The 26,224-nt window shown below is 45.5% G+C and overlaps 1 protein-coding gene across 9 annotated transcripts in view; it reads right to left on the reverse strand.

The window, feature by feature from the left end:
• The window catches only part of PRR5L (proline rich 5 like), a 95,275-nt gene that overhangs the window by 45,812 nt on the left and 23,239 nt on the right, over positions 1-26,224 (reverse strand). For 4 of the 9 annotated variants that reach the window (XM_017530499.2, XM_017530496.2, XM_037739241.1 and 1 more), the window contains 2 exons: positions 16,933-17,221; positions 14,359-14,439 (listed from right to left, as the gene is read on the reverse strand). In XM_017530499.2, the coding sequence (XP_017385988.1) occupies positions 14,359-14,439; positions 16,933-17,096 (245 nt within the window). In that variant the 5' untranslated portion in view covers positions 17,097-17,221. The other 5 variants (XM_017530498.2, XM_017530495.2, XM_037739242.1 and 2 more) reach the window with 5 other exon arrangements.

A 26,224-nucleotide genomic window follows, 5' to 3' on the forward strand; every position in this document is an offset into this window, starting at 1 on the left:
GCACTCCTCCATGTTTGCAGAGCAAATGCGTAAACACATTTTTCATACATTCTTCAACCAAGGATTATAAAGTGTATTTGGGGAAAGAGAGAGGAGTAATTATTATTCTTCCTGTACAGATTTAAAAATTATGCCTCAGAGATTATGCCTCAGAGAGTTCCCCAAAACAAATCAGTGGCAGAGCCAAGATCTGACCCCAGACATCCCACAAATTCATCATCTTTTCCCATAACGCCACCCTGTCTCATCTCTAAATTCAGAATACCCCCTAGATCTAAAATTCAACTTGGTACCATGGTTTGGGTGGTCTTACCACCCAAGCCCAATGGACTGAGGCAGTCTTCAAAGGAGACCACAGCAGAGAGAACAGAGAGATTTTATTTATCCAGCAATGTAGATGCACTGAATGAGTCGTTATGTGTTATGTGTTGTTCTGGCACCAGGAGTACAAAGGTGAGTAAGACAGACAAGGTCTCTGCTCTCATGGAATTTCTCTTCTTGGGGGCTGGTGGATAGATAGCACATTAATAAATATACTCACAAGATGATTTCAATGATCTTAAGTGCTAATAAAATACAAATGGGGCCAGGCATGGTGGCTCACACCTGTAATCCCAGAACTTTGGGAGTTCGAGGCAGGCAGATCATGAAGTCAAAAGATCGAGACCATCCTGGCCAACATGGTGAAACCCCATCTCTACTAAAAATACAAAAATTAGCTGGACATGGTGGAGCATGCCTGTAGTCCCAGCTACTAAGGAGGCTGAAGGAGGAGAACTGCTTGAACCTGGGAGGCAGAGGTTTCGGTGAGCTGAGATCACGCCACTGTACACCAGCCTGGTGACAGAGCATGACTCCATTTCGAAAAAATTTAAAATTACCAATGGAAGATAGGGATATTGACACTAGCTCTCCTTCTCCTTGTGACAAATAATGGAACTATCTATACTATATTTTGATTCAGACAAGGTAAGGGAACTAAAAACAAGAATAACTGGCTTCCCAGATCCAGTGAGTTCCCTAGGGAGTAAACCCTTCATGACTTCAAATGATTTTCTTTACTCATCTCATTGGCTATGGTTATTAAGGAGCAAATGCTCAAGTTTCTGACAACCCTTGCTGAGTATTTACTCCCCCAAAACGCGTTCACACATGTCACTGAAGGATAAACAGGACGTTACAGCAAGATGTTGTTATGTGCAGAGAAAACAGCACAATAAAATTAGACAAAAGAAGAGAGAACCACCCATGATTTGAATCTCTGTGCCAGAAAAAGCCCTGGAAAGCCACAAACACACATTGAACAAAGAAAATACCTTCCTTTTCCCAGGACAGAACATATGTCTGTTGTGGATGCTGCATTTTGAGAGCCAATTTAATGGCAGGCTCATGGAGGGCCACCCCATCAACACAACCCAAGGTTTCTCCCAGATGTGAGCAGGTGTGATTCAAGAGAGGGAAGCTTTCTTCAAAAGCCGCTAAGCTAAGAGCAAGTTAGGCATCAGTATTCTTTGAGGCAGAAGCTAGAGTCGTTTCTCAGACAGGAAACAGCAACCTACAGGGCAGCCCCAAGTGGATGGAGGCTTTGAAACAGGAAGAGGTAAGGAGGTTGCTTCTGACCACAGGAGGAAGAAACACCTCCCTACAAGTCTTCATGGTCCTTGGGAAGGCTCAAAATCATATGTGAAGAAGCCAAGTTTTGCACTAAAGTGAAAAAACAAATCCTAACAATGGGCTGCTTAGGGCAGAGCTTCCCAAGGAGATACCTTGAGTGCTCATGATGCTGCGGGATGAACGTGATTCTGAGATCAAATAAAATGCTGTGGAATTGGTGTCCCAAAGAACCCACAGTGGGAAAACACTCTGCTCATGAAGATGCCATGGGTAAGACTGAAAAAGAAAGAGGTCAGGGTTAAGGGGCCTTCAAGATAAAAAAAAACAACAAAAAACTATGGATACCCTCATGGAGAGCAGCATGGAGGAGGGATCTATGCTGTGTAATAATTGTGAGTTTGGGTGGATATGATGGAACAAGTAAGGAGTGCCCTGGGGTAATCCAAGTCATCTCCTCCCCTCCTATCAGGGAGGACAGGAAGGGACTTCACTCTACCGGGAGGGTGGAAGCACAGCAGCCTTGCGTTGCAGCCAGGGTGCAGCAAGCCACAGCCAAGGCCAGAAATCTGCAGAGTGTCCAAGGAGGAGAAAGTCTAGGTAGAAATCAGCCAAAAACAAAGCAGAAGCTAAAGGGCAGACGGTGCAACTTCCAAGACAAAGACTTAGCGAAAACTTATGAGACTTATGAGACAATAATGGGTAAGAATAGAGAAGTAGAACATGAAGAGGGGCCTTCCATCACACTGATAGTGATAACCAGTTCTTTACTGAGGAGGAACCAGACACGATGTGGGAACCTGCTGTCTATACTTTAAATGTAATGGACCATAGCCAGGTATAGTAGGAGAACCACGCACTTGTCCTTTGATCAAATCCAGAATGCAAAACCTTCTCCGCAAGGTACTGTTCATGGAGTTACCTGAACAGAAAAGACCTTACTTAATCATTTAAGTCAAGATTCAATTGCTCTAGGTGGTCAAATCAATAAGCTGCACTGCCCTTATCGCTTACAAAATCCTGCCTTCTGTCTGGGCATGTTATGAGTTAGACAGGGTTACATGTCATATCTGTGCAGAGTTTTTCACTGCAGCAAAATATAGGAATCAACATAAATGTGTACCGATAAAATGCTAATAAAAAGATTGTTCATCCAGGCAATGGAATTCTATGCAACTATTAAAAAAGGGAGTGAAGAAGTGCTCCAAATAAGGATGTGAAAGATCTAAGTCATAGTAAGTAGAGAAAAAATGCAAGATACAGAACAATGTATACATACAACAGGGTACCTTGTAAAATGACAAGAGAAAAATAAGAATACACATTTTAGTTTACATAACACTAACACATTTGTTGGTCAATTCCATGCTTATAACTGGCTGTTCAAGTCTGTATTACTATATGAATGGGTTTCTCCATAGGCCCTTAGAACTGAAATATATAGCTCCTTGATTTTTAAACACATAGAACACTTATGCATTTTATTTATTTATATATTTACTATTAATTATTTTTTGAGATGGAATCTTGCTCTGTCACCCAGGCTGGCGTGCAACGGTGTGATCTCTGCTCACCACAACCTCCTCCTTCGGGGTTCAAACAATTCTGCCTCAGCCTCCAGAGTAGCTGGGATTACAGGCGTGCACCACCACGCCTGGCTAATTTTTTTGTATTTTTAGTAGAGACGGGGTTTCACCATGTTGGCCAAGCTGGTCTCAAACTCCTGATCTCATGATCCGCTGGCGTCAGCCTCCCAAAGTACTGGGATTACAGGCATGAACCATGCCCAGCCTTGTTTTTGTAATTAATTAACTGTTTTTTATTGAAACAGAGTCTCATTCTGTTGCCCAGGCTGGAGTTCAGTGGTGCCATCTCAGCTCACTGCAACCTCCACCTCATGGGCTCAAGCGATTCTTGCGCCTCAGCCTCCTGAGTAGCTAGGATTGTAGGCGCCCATCACTGCTGTCAGCTAATTTTTGTATTTTTGGTAGAGACAGGGTTTTGCCATGTTGGCCAGACTGGTCTCAAACTTGTGACCTCAAGTGATCCGCCCACCTTGGCCAAAGTGCTGGGATTACAGGCATGAGCCACTGCACCGGCCCACATATGCATTTTTAAAAATCATATGTGAAAAAGCACTGGGCTTTTGTGTCTTCTTCTACATGGCTACACATAAAGCCTTGGAGAAGCCTGAAGCTGTTGCTGGAAATTATGTAAGGCAACGAAACACTTTAGCTGACCTGATTCCCTGAAGTCTGAGGAAGACGCTGCCCTGGAGACACCATACCACATCACCAGGCCCCAGTCCAGTCCCAGACCTTGTATAAAGTACCTGGGTACTTTATCATCAGCTGTGTTTCCATACGTATTCCTTATATACGCATAAAGAAACGCTGCAAGAATACCCAATAAGCTACCGTTACTAATATTATCTTTGAGGAAGAGAGAAGGGAAAACTGGTTTCTAGGATACAGGGGTGGGAGATTGTACTGTATACCCTTGCTATATGTGTAAAATTTTGGAACTATGTTAATACAATCCTGTTAAGAAACAAATTTTTAAGATCATGAAGTTAATAACACCACTAAGGTTACCGCAGGATGGCCAGAAGCCCGAGAAAGAATCGTGGGAGGAAGTCTCTATCAAGGGCACAACATCAGGAATTGGGGTGGATAGCAGCTAACAGAGAATCCCACAAGTCCTGGGAACCTACCAATCCAGACCTGCCTCAAACTGGTAACCCAGTTACCCTTGTTCCCAGAAATACAGAGAGTGAAGAAATGAGGAAAGGGGGGCGGGGAGGAGTCCACAGCAGTGCTGGCAACACCAGCCTGTGAGTAAACTGTGGCTGAGTCATGTTGCAAATCTACAATCCATGCCTATACTCTGCTTATTCTGCTTGCATTGGTTTACAAGGAAAGAATGCTTCCGAAAAAAACTCTATTCTTGTCTCAGCTAAATTGAGAGAAAGGGATTTTCCACACCTCTGTCCCAATACACCATTTCCAGCGGAACTTGGCAGACGCTTCCCCACTTAAAACTTACCTTCCCCCCACCAATAAAAAGAAGGAACTGAGGGTGGAGACCCCATTAATTAATTCTTTGAATCTTAATCATTTACTGAAAACCTGTCATGTGCTAGACATGGTGCTGGGTGTGAGAAGACAAGGAAGAAGCAGAGCTCAATGGTTTCTCCTGTGCCCCATGAGGGAGTGATCGGGCCGCTCTCTTAGAGGGCACAGGAGATTCATCCCAAATGTTGAGAGTAAAAAATATCAAGGCATTAGATATCTAGGCCAAAATCACAGTGGGACAATTCACCCTGTAGCCGTACTCACTTTTACCAATTTAATTTGCAAAGGACAAGGAAGAAGATAAAACCTGGAGAGAGACAGCCAAATTAAAGAGGCTGTGGTTTGTGGTTCCCTAGATGCACGAAAGATAAAAATCCTGATTCCTAATACCTAGGGCATAATCTCCTTCAAGGCTCAGGCCTAGAATCTGGCAGCTTCCCTTCTGCTTTTCCCATTCTTTCCTAGGGTTGCTGCCCTGTCGACAGAAAAGCAATTACTTCTTGGAACAAACAGTAATCATTATCATAATGAACAACAAACAAATTGCTCCTAGGACGCAGCGTGGCATTTTTTCTCTGATTAAAAGTTTATTGAGCGCTTGCTAGGTGCCAGACACCACTGTCAACAGTGTAGGTGTTCCCACATTTAAGCCTAAAATAGAACTGTAAGCAGCAATGATATCCCCACTTTTAATACACAAGAAAACTGACCTGAGCAAGCACAGGCCAGAGATAACACGCGTCTTGAGAGCAGGGAGCCCGGGGCTGCCTGGCTCTGCATCCCAGCAGCCACTTAGTAGCTGCTGTTAGCAAGGACCAGGGCAAATTCATTGGTTCTTCATACTTCAATTTCCTCACCCAGAATGTGGGGAAGATAAGGATACCTCCTTCCCAGGATTGCTGCACAAGTAAAATGGGTTAAGCCTCATCAAATTGCTAGAATGCTGCCTGGCCCACAGCAAAGCTTGGCGAGCGTGAGGTACTATAATTTCACCCAGGACTGTGAATGAAGTCCAGGGTCTTGAAAATTCCAGCCTGCTGCTTCTCAGCATCTTTCTACAAGTACAGCCAGACTAGCATTTCCTATGCCTGGGATTGAGGACCGAGGAGAAATTCATAAAGAGGGTAATATATTAGGGCCAGACCAGCTGATGAAAGGATTAAAAGGTAGGAAGCTGGAAGCAAAGCTTTGGGGAAAAGAATTCCCAGGACATGGAACTGACATGAAAGCAACCCCTCAGCCTCAACAGCCCCTATCCCATCTGTTTCACATATTGGACTTCCATGCCTGGTTTCATTTGAAAACAGAATTCTGCTGCTACCAACCACCACCACAAGCCACTGAGCTAGAAAAAGGGAAGCCGGGGAGCTGGGAGTAATGTGAAGGGGACACTTACATGAGGCCTGACCAAAAAGAGAAACTGAGCATAAAGTTCGGCCAGAAGCCAAAAGGAACCATAATAGGGGGGGAAATGGGGAAGCACTGACTGGTCTACATTATCTCACCCTTTCTCCCTCCCAGGCTGACCAGCTGAGACACCACCCCAGTTGACAGGATTTCCTGTTATTATACAGACCTGCGATCTCACTTCTCACCATCTTGTCTCACCTCAACTTCCCACATCTGTGGGCTTCAAGGTAAAGGAGGCATTATTAAAAGCTGGAGTCAAGCTGGTGGAGAGACACGGGGGCAGCAGGATAGCAGCAGAGTGGGCAAGCACAGAAGTGACAGAGGGAAATCACCTCGGACAGAGTCAGTCTCCCTTGCACACCGAGAAAGACCCAAGGTGACAAAATCCCAATCTCTCTCTCTCTTTTTTTTTTGAGATGGAGTCTCACTGTGTTGCCGGAGCTGGAATGCAGTGGCACAATCTCGGCTCACCGCAACCTCTGCCTCCCAGGTTCAAGCAATTCTCCTGCCTCAGCCTCTCAAGTAGCTGAGATTACTGGTGCCCCCCACTATTCCCAGCTAAGTTTTTGTATTTTTAATAGAGACGGGGTTTCACCATGTTGGCTAGGCTGGTCTCGAACTCCTCACCTTGTGATTCTCCTGCCTTGACCTCCCAAACTGCTGCGATGACAGGCATGAGCCACCACGCCCAGCCCAAAATCCCTCTCTTTGCCCCAACTCTCCTCCCATATGAGATTAAAGAGGATGAGGCAGCTTTTAAGAAGAGCTGCAGGTTAGCCAAGATGAGTTGGAATAACTGTATCAGTTGTTAATATTTCCGTGCCATATGGCAAGTAGGGGTTGCCCCTAGTTCCCTGGCCCTTTGGCAAGATCCGCCCAGACCGCCTCAAGATCCAGGAACAGCAGAGGTCCTCCAGAGTCCTGTGCCCAATGCTGTAGCTGGTCGGTGCCCAGCCATCTGACTGCTGAATGTTCTAAAATCACCCACCTCACTTCTGCAATAGGACATGTTTCAAGGAGGCAGCTTCTCGTAAGCAGGAACAGATAGATACAAAGCCCCTCCCCCCATCTCTGGTCCATTCCATGGGAGCCCATGGGAGATGGTGTCCTTGACTCAGGGCATGTCTGCACCCTAGTGGGTATCCATGGGAATAGAGAGAAACACGGAGGAAGCCAACTAAGAGCATTTACTGAGCTCCTCGTTATGTGGCACCCTATGCTCGGCAGGCTGCAGGCAGCATCCCAAATTCTCCAGTAGCCTCACAGGTAGGAATGTGTCCTCATTTTGCAGATGAGATGGATGCTCAGAGCTTTGCCAGGGGCCATACATTGGTAGATCCCAACTGAAATGGAGGCCAGCCTAATGAGGCAGTGGTATTCCCCATTCCACAGGGGCAGGCGAGCAAGGAAGAGAAGCGAGTGAGTGTGCGCTATGAGGTCCAAGAACGTCCCTCTAAAGCCAGCAGCCAGGCCTCAGCTCCCCCGACAGGCTCCACGCCAGACTGTGAGTCCAGTGCCCAGATCTGACCTTTCCAAAGAGGTCGGAAACCTGGAGTTTTAGGTGAGATTTCCAGATTTCTAAACAACTTTTAGGCCAAACACCACATGGGCCAACTCCATGGGTTTCCAATGCCATTTCTAATAACCTTCCTAACCTGAAAGCCAAGTCTGTTTCTCAGCCACAGCAGGTACAAGATAGTGACACATCAGCAGCAGACTCACTAGGACCAAGAAGAGATCTCATCTTAATCCCTCCCAAACTAGGCTCCTCAGAAGGCAATGTCCCCCCCTTACCTCGTGATCTATTCATGAGCCTATGCCCAGGTACATCAAGCCCAAATCTGGATAATGCCAGCTCTGTGTGGCTCTTGCAGCCCACTTACTACGAGTTTAAGTACATGGGAGGCTTGGGTTCAAATCCTGACTCAGGCACTTATTGGCTACATGACTCCAAGTGAGTTATTCTGCCTCTCCGTGCCTGTACTTCCTCCTTGTAAGACAGGGATACAGTATCTATCTCAAAGACTGTGGTGAGTTTTAAGAGAGTTGACATATATGAAGCACTTGGAGCCTGGCACATACTAAATGCTAAGCAAGTGTCTGCTGTTATCATTACCTCATGGCATCAGGCCTGAGATTGATCTATGGTATCAGCCTGTGAGCTGGATCCAGGCTTACCTTCCTCCCATCCCTCCTAACTGTTCCCGCACTGTGGGCCCCCCTCTCCCTCAGTCATCAGACTCTTAAAGAAACGGAAAAATCAGAGGTGGATTTCCCTTTGGGTTTCAGGCAACCAACTGACTCAGAAGGAAGGTATTTCAACTCAGACCTGTCACAGATCAAACAGAATTCTTGGAACCTCCTCTTTCCTTGAACATCTCTGGGGTTTCCTTCACACCACCTCCTCCCTCCCAACAAGAACAGAAGCAGGGTGGTTGGAGAGAGAAGGAAAATGTGTGCTTCCTGTCTCAGGCCAGCTGCAGATAACTCATCTCTGGTTTCTGGAAATTTATTTCATCTCTGAGCATTTATTCTACAGAGAAAAAGTCCTCCCGGGGAGTCAGAGGAGGCAGGAGAGTATAGAGTGAGTGGTGGTGGCAAGGATGTTAGATCCTCAACTGCCCTTTCTGTCTGCTCCCCCTTCAGATTTCAACTTGGGTATCATTTTCTCCTAAGTCGCCCATCCTTCACATGCCCCCTGCACTCCGGATTCCACCATCACCCCTCTAGAAGCATTTATGAGAACTGCCTTCCCAGTTCCTCTCTCACCCTGCTGTAAGATCTCCAAGACACAAACCACCTACTCAGTGACCACCCCAGAACGCAGCCCAGTACGGGGCAGAGCACTCCACATTCATTCGATAAGTGAATAAATCAATCAGTGGCCACTCCTTGGACACACACACCCCAACACTCAAGGACTGAAAGCACTTATACGAACACGGGCAAGCAGGTTCTTCAAAGAACCAGCAAACATCAATTCTTGCTTTTTTCACACTTTTCTAAGTCTTTTCGGTCACATAAAATCAGTAGAAGAGTTGGCAGAGAAGACTGTTTAGGGAGAGTGCACTCCTGTGTCAGCTTAGCTGCTCTTATTCTTGGAAGGGCTCACAAAACCCAAACCTCTAACCCAGACTTGTCCCCGCTGCCAAAATGCAGCCACATCAGGGGTGAGGCTGGTGAGGGGTGTTAAAAGCCACATTAACACCCCACAGAGAATTCAACACTGAAGAAGACTCCCAGAGTCAGCCCGACAGATGGAAATTTAGGGAAGACAGAATTGTAGATTGTGATGCCTGGGGATTTAGCCAGAATACGTCTATTCTGAAAAGTCATTTTCTTGCCTTGAGAGATAATACAATGTGTAAGCTGTGCTTCCTAAGGCAGTTTCAATAGGAAATATTCTGATTGACGGTTTTCATATCAACAAACCATGTGCCCTAACTTTTGCATAGGGCAACATTGGCTACTACTATATTGAGGTGTGACATTTCTGATATTTATGATGGATATATATATATATATATATATATATTTTTTTTTTTTTTTTGAGATAGAGTCTTGCTCTGTTTCCCAGGCTGGAGTGCAGTGGCGCAATCTTGGCTCACTGCAACCTCTGTCTCCCAGGTTCAAGGGATTCTCCTGCCTCAGCCTCCCAAGTAGCTGGCTGGGATTACAGGCACACGCCACCATGGCTGGATAATTTCTATATTTTTAGTAGAGACAGGGTTTTGCCATGTTGGCCAAGCTGGTCTCGAATTCCTTACCTTAGGTGATCTGCCATCTTGGCCGCCCAAAGTACTGGGACTACAGATGAGCCACCATACCTGGCCTGACAGATTTATTCTTAAAGTGTGGAGACACCTGTCTTTGGATCCGATACTGTGTTTTAGAACTTGACCTTTCTCAGTCCCAAGTTCTTCCACATAGTTGCTTCAAAGTCTATCTGCTAACATTTAAAATTGAGTCCATTTCCAAAGACATGTCTTAAAAGGAAAGGCCACTTATTATAATGACTGCATTACAGGACCCAGTTACATAAGACATCTATCTTCCCAGGCATCCTTTGCATTGGCTACTATTTAAATAAATTTGTATTTCCCAGGTATATCCTAACTCCACAAATAGAAGTGGCCAGGGTGGCTGGGATGAGTGATCCCAAGAATCTGATTTAGGCTTTGACCTTAGACTTGGATATTCCATCCAAAAGTTTATTACCATTTGGCTTGAGTAGAATGGAGAACTGAGAAAGTCATTTCCTCTTGTTCTTTTCTTTGTGAGAGAAGAAACAGCTGGCTCTCCTTATAAGAACTTAGCCTCACCCAGACTTCAATTCCAGGCACCTCTCTTTGAGGATCTTGTCCCAGACTCCAGTTCAAAGTGAGCTCACTGCATCCAAACTGTCGTAGAAGATTTTCTTGAGACAGGATCTTGCTCTGTTGCCCAGGCTGGAGTGCAGTGTGCATCATCATGCTCAGCTTTTTATTTTATTTGTATTTTTAGTAGAAACCATGTTTCCTTATGCTGCCCAGGCTAATCTCAAACACTTGGGCTCAAGTGTTCCTCCTGCCTCAGCCTCCCAAAGTGCTGGGATTATAGGCGGGAGCATGACACCCAGCCTGGAGAGGGCTATAGAGTGGTAGCAGAGTGGGCAAGCACAGAAGTGACAGAGGGAAATCACCTTAGACGGAGTCAGTCTCCCTTGCACACAGAGAAAGACCCAAAGTGGCACTATTCATGGGGCAATTCATCACATTGGCCTGTGCTCTCATGCATCATATTCACCCACTATATATCAATTTCTATTCATAGTAATAACTGTTAACACTTAACTGTTCACAATAATAAGCATCATATGGCTAACATTTATTAAACCTTTATTAAATCACCAGACTCTGTACTAAGGATGCTTTTAGCATTGTCTCAAGCCTCCCAGTGACTATGAGGTTATTATCCTCATTTCATAAAAGACAAAACAAACTTAGAAAATAAAATTACTTGCCCAAGGTCACACAGCTAGCCCAATTTTGATCCCTAGACTCTGAATCCAGAAACTGCTCTCTTAAGTCAAAAAATTCTATTAAACCTAGCACAAATCCTCTTGCATATAACAGTGCTGTCACAACTGAAAAATGGGCTGAAGAGCTGACGTTTCTCTGTTTGCACATCTCCTTCTGACATGCCTACCATCCCGTGCCCCCACCCTCTCCACCAGTCCTGCCTCAACCACGTTGAGTTGACAGATCTATTCTGCAAACAAGTCTTCCAAAAGGAAAATCGAAACCCAAGTGTCTATTTGAATGTAACCAGAGAGCAGCCGATGTGAGTGTTTAAGACACTGGAATAATGGCAGCTGTGTTTACCTCCACACAGGCACTTGCTGATGTGGGAGGGCTGGCTGTATTCCACTTGGGACATCTAGGTCACATCAATGCCTGTGAGATACTTCATATCCTCAGTGATATTCCATGTCTCTGATGTGAAAGCCTATCTCCATCCTCTGGCCTTCTCTAATATAGTGTGGCTAGTTTGGAAGGTATAGAAACATGGGGAATGAAAGCTCTGATTTTTTTTTTAAGCTTTGGCTTATTCTGGGCTCAATTTATATCTGAGCAAATGGTTTCAAATCTCATCCGTATGTATTTCCCACTAATCTGAAAAATCACTCAAGACAGAGGAACATCTAGCCGTCCTAACGCCAGCACTGGAAAGGAGGGCTGGGGGAGTGTCATGCTCCACAGGAGGGGTGTTAGTCACAGGACGTGATAAGAGGTGTGCTCCCAGAAACCTCGAGAAAGGAATGATGGCAGAAAAAAAGATCAGGAACCATCAGCTTAATCCTTCTCCGAACATAAGACATCTCTTTCTGACACTACAATCTAGTGCAAAGAACAAAGGTATGGCTATGCATCCCCCAAAAATTTATATGTCAAAGCTTTAACTACCACCCCGCCCCCCGCAATTTGATGGGATTTGGAGATGGGCCTTTGAGAGATACTTGGGGTCAGATGAGATCATGAGGATAGGGCCCACATGATTAGTGTTCTTATGAGGGACATCAGACAGCTTTCTCTCTCCCCATCGAATGCAAAGAGGTCATGTGTACACACAGTGAGACTGTGGCCACCTGCAAAACAGGAAGAGGGCCATCACCAGGAACAGAAATGATCGGCACCTTCATCTTGGACTTCCCAGCCTCCAGAACATCGAGAAATAAATTTTTGTTGTTTAAGTCATCCAGTCTATGGTATTTGTTATGGCAGCCCAAGCAGACTAATACAGGTATCTAAGTCAGAAAGGAGTTCAAATCCTGATGCCACTGCTCATTGCTGTGTGACTTTGGACAAGCTATTTAGTTTCTCTTATGTATGATTTTCTTCTTTGTCATCTCCTCATAACAAGTGCTGTGGGGAGGGTTGAACGTGTTGATGTAGGAGGAAGGCGCCTAGCGTTTTCCGCAACTTAACACCCCGAAGCGTCGCTGCCTCCCTGATGCATGCAATGGCTGGTGTTAGAAAAGGGTAGCTTCTTGGCCATATTCAATCCACAGATGTGTTTTGTTTGGCCTGCACCAATGTTTGGTGAAGTCTGGATTATTTACCAACATTTAAAAGTCAGAACATTTCACATAATAATCCCAATTTCCAGTTCTTCTTGGAAAATAAGAGTTGTATCACCAGCCCTGTGTTCTGCCAGGGTAATCCTCTTTCGACAGAGGGCAAGATCTCACTGCCAGGCACCCACGCCAGCTTCACCCACTCAGAAGACCTGCTTGGTGACTGAAGGCTTTTGAGTTAGCAGTCCCTGGGCTACTTGGGCTGGTGAAATCTGGCTTGGCCTGTACTTCTCCCAGCTGTCCACAAACAGAGCTTTTAAGTACAATTTCAGGATCAGCCTCCCAAAGTGAAGAACAATTAGCACATTCCTGAGTCACTGTTTTATTTATTTATACTTCTATTGTGAACTAAAGAACCTCATGGAAAGGCCAGAATTTTAGTTCTTGGAGAAAAATGAAGCTTTGCAACTTGGGGGTTGCCTGACCCAGCTTCGCCCCCATCACTCAACTTCTTGGGGCCTCAGTTTCCTCCTTTGTAAAATGAGGCCTTGGGCTAGATATCTTTTGTCTTTTTCCATATTTATATAAGTATGATGTGAAACTCAAGAACATGGGTGTAAATTTAACACAATTCTAAAGACTTTAATGAAAGTAGAGCTCTTCAAACACCTCCCTGACCTTAAAGCAGGCCTTAACTCACTGTAAACAGGACCAGAACAATGGACTTGTTTATTGTTCTGCCCACTCCAGGGTTGGGTCTTTAGCCTTGATGTTCTGCACTTAACATATCCAGAAACATATGAATGCCAGGGTATTAAAAGACCTGATGGATCGATCTCCTATCCCTAGGAGATTCTGGGGCAATGAGCCCTGCCTGACTTTCTGCTCTCATTTCACCAAAACACAGACCTGACTGCACAACTATTCAACCTCTGGTGCTCTACGCACGTGGATGGGTCTTCTTTTGGTTCCTTGCTCGTTGCAACCACAGGAACTTTGCATGTGCAGTTTCTACCAACTGGAGCCCTCTTCACCTAGGTAATTCCCATGGATGTTTCAGATCACAGCAGCAGCATCACATGCACCATTCCTGGCTTCCATGGCAAAAATCAAGTCATTCTAACATGCTTTTATCACGTCAGCTGTGTTGGAGTAGCTGTCTTAGTTACACGTTTGCATTTCACACATGTGGCTAGTTGACTAATGATTCTCTTCCCAGTGAATATAAATCACATAGGGGCAGGGTCTGTGTCTGTCTTTGGTCCTTGTTGCCTCTCCAGTGCCTGGCCAACGAAGAGGCACTCAAATATTTGCCGGTAAGTCACTCAGTAAAAGGAAGAACAGCAATAGAACCCCAAGCAGTCTGGTTCCAACCACTAAGCCAAATTGCCTATTACGGTGCCTAATGGTTAGGAAGGGAACAATAAATGCTTACAGAATAAATGACAGCTGCCATCTAGCAACCCTTTCCCTTCCCCCACAAAACACACTATGTACTGAACAAACAATTCTCTCTGGATCAGAAGTCTAGGCAGATATAGGTCTCAGAACTCAACGGCCATGAAAGTCGCATAGCTGACAGAAGCAGCAATAAGAACCATATGAACCAAGCAGGAAAAAAGAACCGTAAGGCTCCTAAGGGGGTAGCCCCTTTGTCCCTGCTCAGACTTATAGGGGAAATGGCACCAAGTCTGGCCTGCCACATACCTGATGTTTTCGTTCAGGGCATAGAGCTCGTTGCTTTGCAAGCCACCCCCTTTGAAAACGTTGATCACAGCAGTCTGAACGCTACAGGAAAAGAGAATAACCCCCGGTTAGAGAATCTCCCTTCTAGGGCCACTTCAATGAGCAGCTCAGGGCTGAAGGTGGGTGGAGTGACCAGGAAGCTCATGGCACAAACCTGGCCACACTCTCCATCCATCCTCCGTTTCCTCCTCAGCGTCCTTGGAGAGAAAGAAGACCAAAGCCGAAAGAACTCAAAAGCAGCCCCCGTTTTCTTGCAAGCCAGCAGGTCTTCCTCCCTCACCTTGCTGGCTGTGCTGCGGGTGCAGCCACAGTGAAGGGCAGGCAGTGGGATCTGATCGCAGGAAACCACGTGGGCCTGGGAGATTCCAAATGGCGTTTCCTGCAAGCAGAAGCTGACCCGTGCCTGGGGTTCTTTCATGGCCACTGTCTTCAAGGGAAGCTTGGTGGCCTTGAGCTAACATGAACCGGTAATTCCTTGCCTTTTTAATAGCACTTTCCTTGGAAGAATTTCCAGCAGGCCAGCCTTACAGGACCCTCGTATTTCCACTCCTATGAGGTGTACGGTAGCAGAGTTAGTCAGGACTTACTCCACAGCCTCTGGGACCACAGCCCAGTGTTTCAGCAAAGGACCTGCTTGACATCTTGTCTCTATCAAGGGCCCTGGCCTTTTCTTTTTTGTTTCTTTGAGACAGAGTTTTGCTCTTGTCGCTCAGGCTGGAGTGCAATGGCACGATCTCGGCGCTCTGCAACCTCGGCCTCCCAGGTTCAAGCAATTCTCCTGCCTCAGCCTCCCCCTTTTCTTTAAAGAACAGGGATCCATTTAACACCAAAACATTTTGGAGCCCCCTCTCCCCACCCGTATCAGAGTCGTGCTTTCTGTGTCCATTCATTAAAGATATCCACAATGGTCCAGGCACGGTGTCTCATACCTGTAATCCCAGCACTTTGGAAGGCCGAGGTAGGTGGATCACCTGAAGTCAAGGATTCAAGATCAGCCTGGCCAACATGGTGAAACCCCATCTCTACTAAAAATACAAAATTAGCCAGGCATGGTGGCGCACACCTATAAACCCAGCTACTCAGGAGGCTGAGGCAGGAGAATTGCTTGAACCCAGGAGGCAGAGGTTGCAGTGAGCCACACTTATAGGGGAAAATGGCACCAAGATGGCACCACTGCACTCCAGCCTGGGCAACAGGGCAAGACTCTGTCTCAAAAAGAAAAAAAAAAGGAAAGAAAATATCCATAATGACCCAAACTACAAAGAATTCAATCATGCTTCAAAGTAATGATGCATTTAATTTCTCCAAACAGTATCTGCAAAGATTTGAAAAACAGTAGCCCATAAGCATGTAAGACATAGTGCTGATTCAGTCTGCTCAACTCTTGGTGCACAAGAGGTTGGCTAGACACCTAACAAAACTCTGTGTCGCCTCTTCCGAGCACCTGTGGCTCACAGGTCTTCATAATCTTTGGTTTATGCCTCTTATTTAATTTTTCACAGACATGTTTTATCTTCCCAAATGGGAAGTAGGTTACCTAAGATTATTTATATAAGCCCACCCTCGAATACTCTGACAGTTTCAGGTGTGACTAATGAGCATGAATAGTGACTATAAATTCCAGTGCAACTGTCCCAGTCTGGTAAACTGACTGACAGGCCAGAGGCTCTCAGTGGTCTATTTTCTGGCTACTAAAACAAAGAAAGCTAACAGACACCTGGAAGTTAAAAAAAAAAAAAAAAAAATTTGTTCTTGTTCAGGTGTGGTGGCTCACATCTGTAATCCCAACACTTTGGGAGGCCGAGGCAGGTGGATCATGAGGTCAGGAGATAGAGACCATCCTGGCTAACACGGTGAAACCCCGTCTCTACCAAAAATATAACAAATTAGCCGGGCGTGGTGGTGGCCACCTGTCCTCCCAGCTATTCAGGAGGCTGAAGCAGGAGAATCGCTTGAACCTGGGAAGCAGAGGTTGCAGCAAGCCGAGATTGTGCCACTGCACTCCAGCCTGGGAGACAGAATAAGACTGTGTCTCAAAAAAACAAAAACAAAAACAAACAAACAAAAAAAAAAAACTTGCTTTCTTGGCCAGGTAAAGTAGCTCACACCTATAATCCCAGCACTTTGGAAGACAGGTGGGAGTGATTTCTTGAGGCCAGGAGTTCAAGGCCAGCCTGGGCAGTATATAGAGCAAGACCCCATCTCTTAAAAAAATTTTCTTTTTTAATTAGCAGGGCGTGGTGGCATGCACCTGTAGTCCCAACAACTCGGGAGGCTGAGGCAGGAGGATCACTTGAGCCCAAAAGTTTGAGGCTGCAGTGAACTATAATTGTACCACTGCACTCCAGCCTGGGTGACAGAGTCAGACCCTGTCTCTACAAAAAGGAAAAAAAGAGAAAACTTGCTCTCCTCATCATTTACTTCCATAATCACAACCTTCCCAGAATCAGCAGAAGCTCAGTCAGCCCCCAGGTGCCTCCCTCCCTGCCGTGGCCCTTGGCAACCCTCCACCCCACACCCTGCGGCCTCCTTCACCTGTTCCAGGCTGAGCTGGAGCTCAGCTGCAGAGTCTGCCGAGTTGCTTGGAATCGGGGAAGGTCGCTGAGCACGGGGGAGCTCATGAAGCGCGGTCTAGGCCTGCGGAAGGAGCCCATCTTGTGGAACTCGATGGGCAGAATGGGAGCGAAGCCGCGGGTCATAAGTCCTGGTGGCAGTTCAGCTTCACCTCTAGGATGGGAAGGTTCCGAATGCCCTCGGAAAGGGCTTCTCCTGGGGCTACCTTCACGCCCTCAGGCTTTCTTAAAACCACAAAGGTAGCCAACACCTGAAAAGAGAGGGCAGCTTTTATTGAGAACTCCTGGCCTGAGAACACCTATTACAGGAAGCTGGCTGGGACTTTCCAGCCTAACTACCCCCAAAACAATGGTGGGATCTAGAAGGTTCCCATTCACAAGTTTATGCAGGTCTCTTTTTGGTTGTAACAGTGTGGCCACCCTCAAATGGGAAGACAGTGACAATGGGGCCAGGCTAAGGCAGAAAAATGATTTCTAAGAAGTGCTAGACTCTGGTTCCAATATGCACCCATCAGTGGGGGCACCGCCTGGGTCCTGTGGTCCATGATGTTGTGCAGTAAGAGATGGATTTTTAAAAAATGTCTCAAGGAGGACACAAGAGCTCCTCATCCTGGCATTGATGACCTTCCATGATACACCCTTACCATGGCAGTCTACGCATATTGCTCAGTTTTCCTCAAAGTATCAGTGTCTCGTCACTCAGGCAAATCTCACCCTCCCTTACCTGTTCCTTCCCTCATTTTATCAGGACACACTCATTGAGTGTTTGCTATTTAATAACCACTGTGACTTGTAGAACATCCAAAGATTTCTAAGACCAAATACCTGACTTCAGGGGATTCGGTCTATGGAGAAGATAACTGTCTTTTCAAGTATTCACTCATGCGATAAATATTTATTGAGCAGCTACTATGCACAGGCACTCAGGCACTGGGAGATATAAGATGGCTCCAGAGGCCATGGTGCCCTGCTCCATGGAGCTTGCAACCAGCAGGCATTGCTGTGTGCCATGCATAGTCCTTCCCCCACGCTTCTGCTCGTACCAACTGCTCCTCCTGCCCAGAATTCTCTTCCTTTTCCTCTCTGCTTATTTAAACCTACTAACCCTGCAGGGTTAGGTTCAAGAACACTGTCCCCTTGTAGCAGTTCTTGGGAAGACTTCATGGCTTCATGGTTAAAGGCAGTGGCTGCAGGTTTGAGTCTGAACTTGGCCACTCCCAAGTTGTATGACTTTGTACACGCTGAGTCTAAAGTCCTCAGCTGTTACTAATGCCCACTTTCCAGGACTGGTGAGAGATGAAATGAGACCAAGTGACATGCCCGGTAGCATGGCAGAGCCAAGGGCCTCAAGGACTGGCTATTTCCATTCAGATGAATTTCTGTCTTTCCTCAGTACCTTCGGACCCATAATTTCAGTCTCTAAGTCTTTAGTGACTCTGAAGTCTGAATGAATGACTTAAAAAGTGAGTTTTAGAGAATTCAGCACAGTGAAGGACAGAAGGAAACACCATGAATCTCACAGCCACTTTTTACTTGGGGGTTTACTAGGTTTAGTCTGGAAGTATTTTCACTGCCATCTCTTACCAGCTAACTCTCTTATGTCCCAAAAACTAATGAGGCAAGAAAAAGATATTCTAGCCTTAAGTCAACCTTCAGGCTGCCAGGGGAGAACGTTTTGCAGCTCCAGCTGGTTAGCATTTGAAGAAGGGGAAACTGAAGTCTCACTTCCGAATCAGATATGCTGCTGTGGTCAGAAGAGTGAGCTAGGCCACTCAGATGGGCACAGAGGTAAGCCACCGAGAGGGCACGGGAGGTATCAGCAGCAGTCTGCAGGCAACAGGCACAGGAACAACCAGGAACTTGTAATACAAAGAGGTGGAAAAGAAATGGCTTGTCCTGTCTCTTAACGTTTTCTTTTTCTTTTTTTTTTTTTTTTTTTTGAGACAGAGTTTTGCTCTGTCACCCAGGCTGGAGTGCAGTGGCACGATCTTGGCTCACTGCAACCTCCACCTCCCAGGTTCAAGCAATTCCCTTGCCTCAGCCTCCTTTTGGACCTGTAATTTCAGTCTCTTAGTTTTTAGTGACTCTGAAGTCTAAATGAATGACTTAAAAAGTGAGTTTTAGAGAATTCAGGAGAGTGAAGGACAGAAGAAAGCAGCATGTAGTTGGGATTACAGGCGCCTGCCATCACACCTGGATAATTTTTGTATTTTTTTTTTAGTAGAGACGGGGTTTCACCATCTTGGCCAGGCTGATCTTGAACTCCTGACCTTGTGATCCACCCACCTCAGCCCCCCAAAGTGCTGGTATTACAGGCGTGACCCACTGTGCCTGACTTAACGTTTTTTTATCTTTTTTTTTTTTTTAATGGAAAGCAGACTTATGTCCTGTTTTCTTGTATGGTCTTTGCTGCTCACTCCATGCTCAGAATTTTAACAGTTTTGTTAAACTTTATCAACAGGCCTGTTAAGCTTCAGAAGGCCTCGGCAGCTTCATAAATGCCACTGCAACTTTGAAAGATCTACACAAATCAATAAATGAGGTGAAGAAGAAATAAAGCCACAGAAGGTCCTTCGGCATCCTTAAACTGGCTAGCTTTGGGGATTTAACTTGCCCAGTAAAGGTCACACTACTAAGACAGGATCCATTTCACTGCGCTTCTTCAAATGGGCCTGCTAAGTGCAATTCACCTGTGTAATTACAGGATATTAACTGCCTTTATGAGGATCTTAAACTTGAGGTAATGGAGCTGCCCTTCATTCCATGGCACTGGTACGAGGAAGTAGAAAAGAGAACAGAATGGGTCGTTTCAGGTGTTTACCCACCACCTTCCTGCCAAAACACCCACTTCTCCAGGAGTCTGTGAGACACTGAGGATGACAGGCTGGCTCTTGTCCCCCTTGACTTCTCAGTTAGTGTCCCCAGGCCTCCTAGTCCAGCAAAGTGCCTGGGCAACCGTTCTTAAATGAGGGTTATTTTCAGCCAAAAACTATGACTGTGGCTCTGGCAGCCTCAGATAAACTGCAGAGTCACACACGAGTTGCCACTGACTCATTTTTCTCCTCCCAAATCCGCCACTCTCAATCCTTACAGGTGAAGAGAATGTGAAGCTGTCTTTGTCTCCACCATTCCTACTTTGGGGCAGAGCCAAGAGACCTCCCCAGAGCACCACAGGGAGGAAGGAGGAGGCTGTTGGGAGCATTGACAAGAGTGGCCTAAAGGGAAACGCTGATACACCGTGGGTTCACCTGCTACAGCCCTGACCCCGCAGACACAGGCCTGTCCTGACCTAAATGTGATAAGTCAGAAAATGATAGAACAGATGGGGCCTTGGAGTGGGGACAATCCAGGCCCCATTTACAAGTGACAAAGGTACAACAAAGAAGCAAAGAAACTCTTCCAAGGTCCTCAAGGCAAGAAGAGAGGCAGGACTGGTGAGAGCTGTCCTCCGACGCCTGATTGACCGTGTTCCCCAGCTCCCACCTAGGCCATTCTGCAAACCTGAAGACAGGCATTGGGCTTTATTCACCTCTGTATTCTCAAGTCTAAACTCACTGGTTTAAAAAAAGATGAAGGAAAAGATGAGAATTAAGAAGGCATCGGCTAGGCTGGGTGCAGTGGCTCACGCCTGTAATCCCAGCACTTTGAGAAGCCGAGGCAGGCGGATCACCTGAGGTCAGGAGTTCAAGAACAGACTGGCCAACATGGCAAAACCCTGTCTCTACTAAACGTACAAAAATTAGCCAGGCATAGTGGTGCATGCCTGTGGTCCCACCTACTCATGAGGCTGAGGCAGAGGAATTGCTTGAACCCAAGAGGCAGGAATTGCAGTAAGCTGAGATCACACCACTGCACTCCAGCCTGGGTGACAGAGTGAGGCTTCTCTCTCTCTCTCTCAAAAAAAAAGGAGGCATTGGCTACCTGGCTGACATGAACCCAGGCATTGTCACAATACATAAACTTACTCAACCCTCACAAAATACCACTTGAACAACAGAGAAGTTAAGTAACCTACCCAAAGTCACACAGCTAATGAGTGACTGGTGTCTCATTCCCAGCCCATTCCTGCTTTTCCATGCTACCAAACTCAGCCAGAAAACCAGAATTGAAGCTACCAAGTTAGGAACTAAATTTCTTATCAAAAGTTTAATCTCATGCCCCTAACATAAATAAACTGGCATGAGGAGCTCTGTGACCACATTTCATGGGGCAAGAGGATGGTGAGAAAGGATGGAAGGAGAAAGCACAGCTGCCTTAGTTAGATACCCACTCCCTGCTAGCTGTGTGGCCTTGATCAAGTTACTTGACTTCTCTGAGCCTTAAATTCCTCCCACATGAAATAACCCTGAGTGACTACCTCAGGGTTGGAGGAGGATTAAATGAGTAAATATTTGTCAAGCACTCAAAAGTGTACCTGACAAATAAGTGCTACGTAAGAGCTCGTTAAATAAATAAAATCACATTGTGGTAGTTGTTTCTAAATTGCCAAGCCATGATAGCAGTGGGGATACAACGACAGCCCCCTCTGCTTCTGGTGACCTCAGTAGCATCGGAAATACTCCACTGAGGAGCAGGCACGGAGCCCACATCCTGGTCACAGGGCACTCACGCTTGCCTCCTTAGGCCTTTGATAACTCATGACGTTATTTACTGACCCTTCACCTCTGTGTAGCAATTCCTTAGTTTGAAAGTGTTTTTCCACACATGGTTGTGGTTCTAAGTCTTACCTCAGTCCTGTAAGGCAGGTGGAGCAGACAGTCTGTCACAAATTAGGAAACTGAGGCCTGAGCAGATGCCTGACTTGGCCAAAGCTAGAAAGCCGTCAGGTGAGGGACCCAGCCCCAGCTGGAAGCCTCCCAGCCTCACGCCTGGTTCACTGTTGTGCCTGCCAGGAGATTCCTTTTTCCCTATATAATTTCAAAACATTTTCATTATGAAACATACTTTAAAAGTTCATACACACACAAACATACATTTTAAATAATAATAATAAGCCAGGCACAGTGGCTCACTCCTATAATCCCAGCACTTTGGGAGGCTGAGGCAGGATGATTGCTTGAGTCCAGGAGGTCGAGACCAGCCTGGGCAATGTAGTGAGACCCTGTCTCTACAAAAAAGAAAAATAAATTATTCAGGCACGGTAGCGTTTGCCCATATTCTTAGCTACTCAAGAGGCTAAGGCAGGAGGATCACTTGAGTCCAGGAGTTTGAGGTTACAGTGAGCTCTGATCATGTCACTGCATTCCACCCTGGGCAACAGAGCAAAACCCTGCTTCTATTTTAAAAAACTAATAAGTAATGATAATAAACTAGTACCTACTTAAGAAATAGAAGGTTACCTTGGAAACTCTATGTGCCCTATTTTTCTGATAATAGCATACTTGGTATATAAGCATTCACATAATTCTATAACATACAAAGTGAAAGGCCTCTTTCTAGCCACTTAGCGTAGAGCAGATCTATCGTGCAGAACTTTGAGATGACAGAAATATTCTATATTTGTGCTGTCCAATATGGTAGCCACTAGCCATATATGGCTACTGAGAACTTGAAATGTGGCTAGTGCAACTGAGGAACTCAATTTTATTTAATTTTTAATAGCTGTATACACGTGCACATACACATTCTAATTAATATTCTAATAAGAATGAGTAATGTTTTTCTTACTTTTTTTTTTTTTGAGACGGAGTCTCGCTCTGTCACCCAGGCTGGAGCACAGTGGTGTGATCTTGGCTCACTGCAACCTCCACCTTCCAGGTTCAAGCGATTCTCCTGCCTCAGCCTCCTTTGTAGCTGCGATTACAGGCATGCACCACCACGCCCAGCTAATTTTTGTATTTTTAGTAGAGACAGGGTTTCACCACCTTGGTCAGGCAGGTCTTGAACTCCTGAAGTCATAATCCGCCCATCTCGGCCTCCCAAAGTGTTGGGATTACAAGTGTGTGCCACTGGGCCTGGCCCTCTTCCCTTTTAATAATACGTCATGGCCATCTTCCCACATCACTACATATTGATCTACTTTATTATGTTAATGTAGCTTGACTATTCCATTTAGGAGGTATTACATTTTATTTAACCAATCCCCTATGGGTAAATATTTAAGGAGTTTCCCCTTTTTTTGTTACTGTAAAGAATGAGCATATCTGTGGGTCTTAGGGACAACATGACCATGACCCTACAAGGGTGCCTTCTCATCAGAGGAACTTCTGAATCAAAAGGCCCAAAATTTCTTAGTTATCACTCTAACACCCACCCCCACCGCAGCCTAGAAATAGCATTGCAGAAAAGATATTGTGAAGCGTAATGTTTATAGCTCTGAAGGGTGTACAGCCACAGGTGTCTATCACTTGGGGCTTGGGGGGAAGATAAACCCTAAAATCAGTGATCACTCTGCCATTCCCTCACTGTGGTAGGCAGAAAAACATCTCCCCACCCTCCACAAAGATACATTCACTTGTCACCAAAACCTGTGAATATTACTTTATATGGCAAAAGAGGAGATTCAGGTAAGAATCTTGAGAAGAGAAGCTGGTCCTGGATTATCCAGGTGGGCCATAAATGAAATCACACGTGTCCTTACAAAGGGGATGCACAAGGTACTAGAGACGGAAGAGGAGAATGTAAGGGTTATTGCCGAGTTTAAAATGAGGAAACTGAGGCCAGTATAAGAAAATGAAATGCCAATTTATTTAGCTCCCGGGCGAGGTTCCATGGTCCCGAGGAAAGGGGCCAGGGAAGTCGCACCAACTTCCTGGGGCGTGGGGTTTTTATGGCTAGGAGGAGCAAGCAACAGCTGGGTGCTCTGATTGACTCCAGGGGAGCGGGATTGAGACGGGGCGGGTTTTCCGGTGGGAGAACCGGCCAGGAGCCTTGCATCAGCTGGAGCCTTCCAGGGGAGCCCTGCGGCGGAGCTAGGTGCCGAGTGCAGAGGTGGGCGTGTCCAACCTCCCGACGAGGCAACCGGCCCTACACAGAAGACACAGACACACGTAGAGAAGAAGGTGTTGTGAAGACAGAGGCAGAGACCGGAGTGATGCAGCCACGGGAGCTGACGAGAAAAGAAACAGATTCTTCCCTAGAGGGAGTACAGCCCTGCTCCACCTGAATTCTGCACTTTAGCCTCTAGGACCGTGACAGAATAAATTTCTGGTGTTTGAAGCCGTGAAAGCTGTGTTCATTTGTTATAGCAGCCGCAAGAAACTAATAAACTCACTGTGTGGCCGTGGACACCTCTGAGCCGCAGCTTCTACATCTGAAAAATGGGAATAGAAGAGTTACCTTGGAGAATTGTAATGACTAGAAAGATTTTCTATGAAGTACTTTGCATGGTTCCTGGAACTGTACAGGTGCTAGACACAGGTGCAGTGGAGGTTGAGAGAAAAGGCACCTGAATCAGGCTGGTGACATCACTTCCTGTAGGGCATTGAGCAGGTAATTTAGGATTTGCAAGCAATTGGATGAGATGACTCAAGTAGGGCTTAGAATACTCCTTGAACACAGCAAGTGCTTGATAAATGCTACCTATGGTTTCTTTTATGGCCTCCATTACTAATACCCCTGTATTAGCCTGTTCAAACTACTACAAAACAAAGCAAAACAAAACACCCTGCATGGCTTACACAACAGAAATTAATTTATTTTCTTACAGTTCTGGAGGCTAGAAGTCCAAGATCAAAGTGTCAACAGGATTGATTTCTTTTGAGGTTTCTCTCCTTGATTTACAGATGGTTGCCTCATAGCCATGCCCTCACATGATCTTTTCTCTGTGTACTCATGCCCTTGATGTTTCTCTTTATGTCCAAATTGCCTCTTCTAGGACACACATGCAAAAATGGAAAGACATTCCACGTTCACGGAATGAAAGAATCAATATTGTTAAAATGTCTGTACTATCTAAGGCAATCTATAGATTGAATGCACCACAACCAAAACACTAATGACATTCTTCACAGAAATGGAAAAAAAAATTCTAAAATTTATATGGAAGCACAAAAGACCCAGAATAGGCAAAGTCTTCCAGAGCAAAAAGAACAAAACTGGAGGAATCACATTACCTAACTTCAAGTTATACTACAGAGCTGTAGTAACTAAAACAGCATGGTACTGGCGTAAAAACAGACATACAGACTAATGGAGAAGAACAGAGAACCCAGAAACAAATCCATACATTTATAGTGAACTCATTTTTGACCAAGGTGCCAAGAACATACATTGAGGAAAGGATAGCTTCTTCAATAAATGGTGCTGGGAAAACTGGATATTCATATGCGGAAGCATGAAACTAGACCTCTGTCTTATATATAAAAATCAAATCAAAATAGGTTGAAGACTTAAACCTAAGACCGTATACTATGAAACTACTAAAAGAAAGCATTAGGGAAACTCTCCAGGACATTGGACTGGGCAAAGATTTCTTGAGTAATACACCTCAAGCCCAGGAAACCAAAGCAAAAATGAGCAAATTAGATCGCATTGAGTTAAAAAGTTTCTGTACAGCAGAAGATACAAATCAACAAAGTGAAGAGACAATCCATAGAATGGGAGAAAATATTTGCAAACTATCCTTCTGATAAGGAATTAATAACCAGAACATATAAGCTCAAACAATGCTTTAGGAAGGAAATATAATAATCTGATTTGAAAATGGGTAAAATATCTGAATAGGCATTTCTCAAAAGAAGACCTACAAATGGCAAACAGGTATATGAAAAGATGTGCAACATCATTTGATGTGATTTCATTCTGTGTCTCCACCCAAATCTCATGTCGATTTATAATCCCTGCCTGGCGCGGTGGCACGTGCCTGTAGTCCCAGCTACTCAGGAGGCTGAGGTGGAAGGATTGCTTGAGCCCAGGAGTTCTGGGCTATAGTGCATTATGCCAATTGGGCGTCCGCACTAAGTTCGGCATCAATATGGTGACCTTCCAGGAGTGGGGGACCACCAGGTTGCCTAAGGAGGGGTGAACTGGCCCAGGTTGGAAACGGAACAGGTCAAAACTCCCATGCTGATCAGTAGTGGGATCACGCCTGTGAATAGCCACTGCACTCCAGCCTGGGCAACATAGTGAGACCCTGTCTCTTAAAAAAGAAATAAATAAATAAATAATAAATAAATAATTAAAAAAAGAATTATAATCCCCATGTGTCAGGAGAGCAAACTGGTGGGAGGTGATTGGATCATGGGGCAGCTTCCTCCATGCTGTTCTCATGAAAGTGAGTGAGTTCTCACGAGATCTGATGGTTTTAGATCATC

Source organism: Cebus imitator, unplaced genomic scaffold, assembly GCF_001604975.1.
Source record: "Cebus imitator isolate Cc_AM_T3 unplaced genomic scaffold, Cebus_imitator-1.0 Scaffold66, whole genome shotgun sequence".
NCBI classification, from domain to species: Eukaryota; Metazoa; Chordata; class Mammalia; order Primates; family Cebidae; genus Cebus; species Cebus imitator.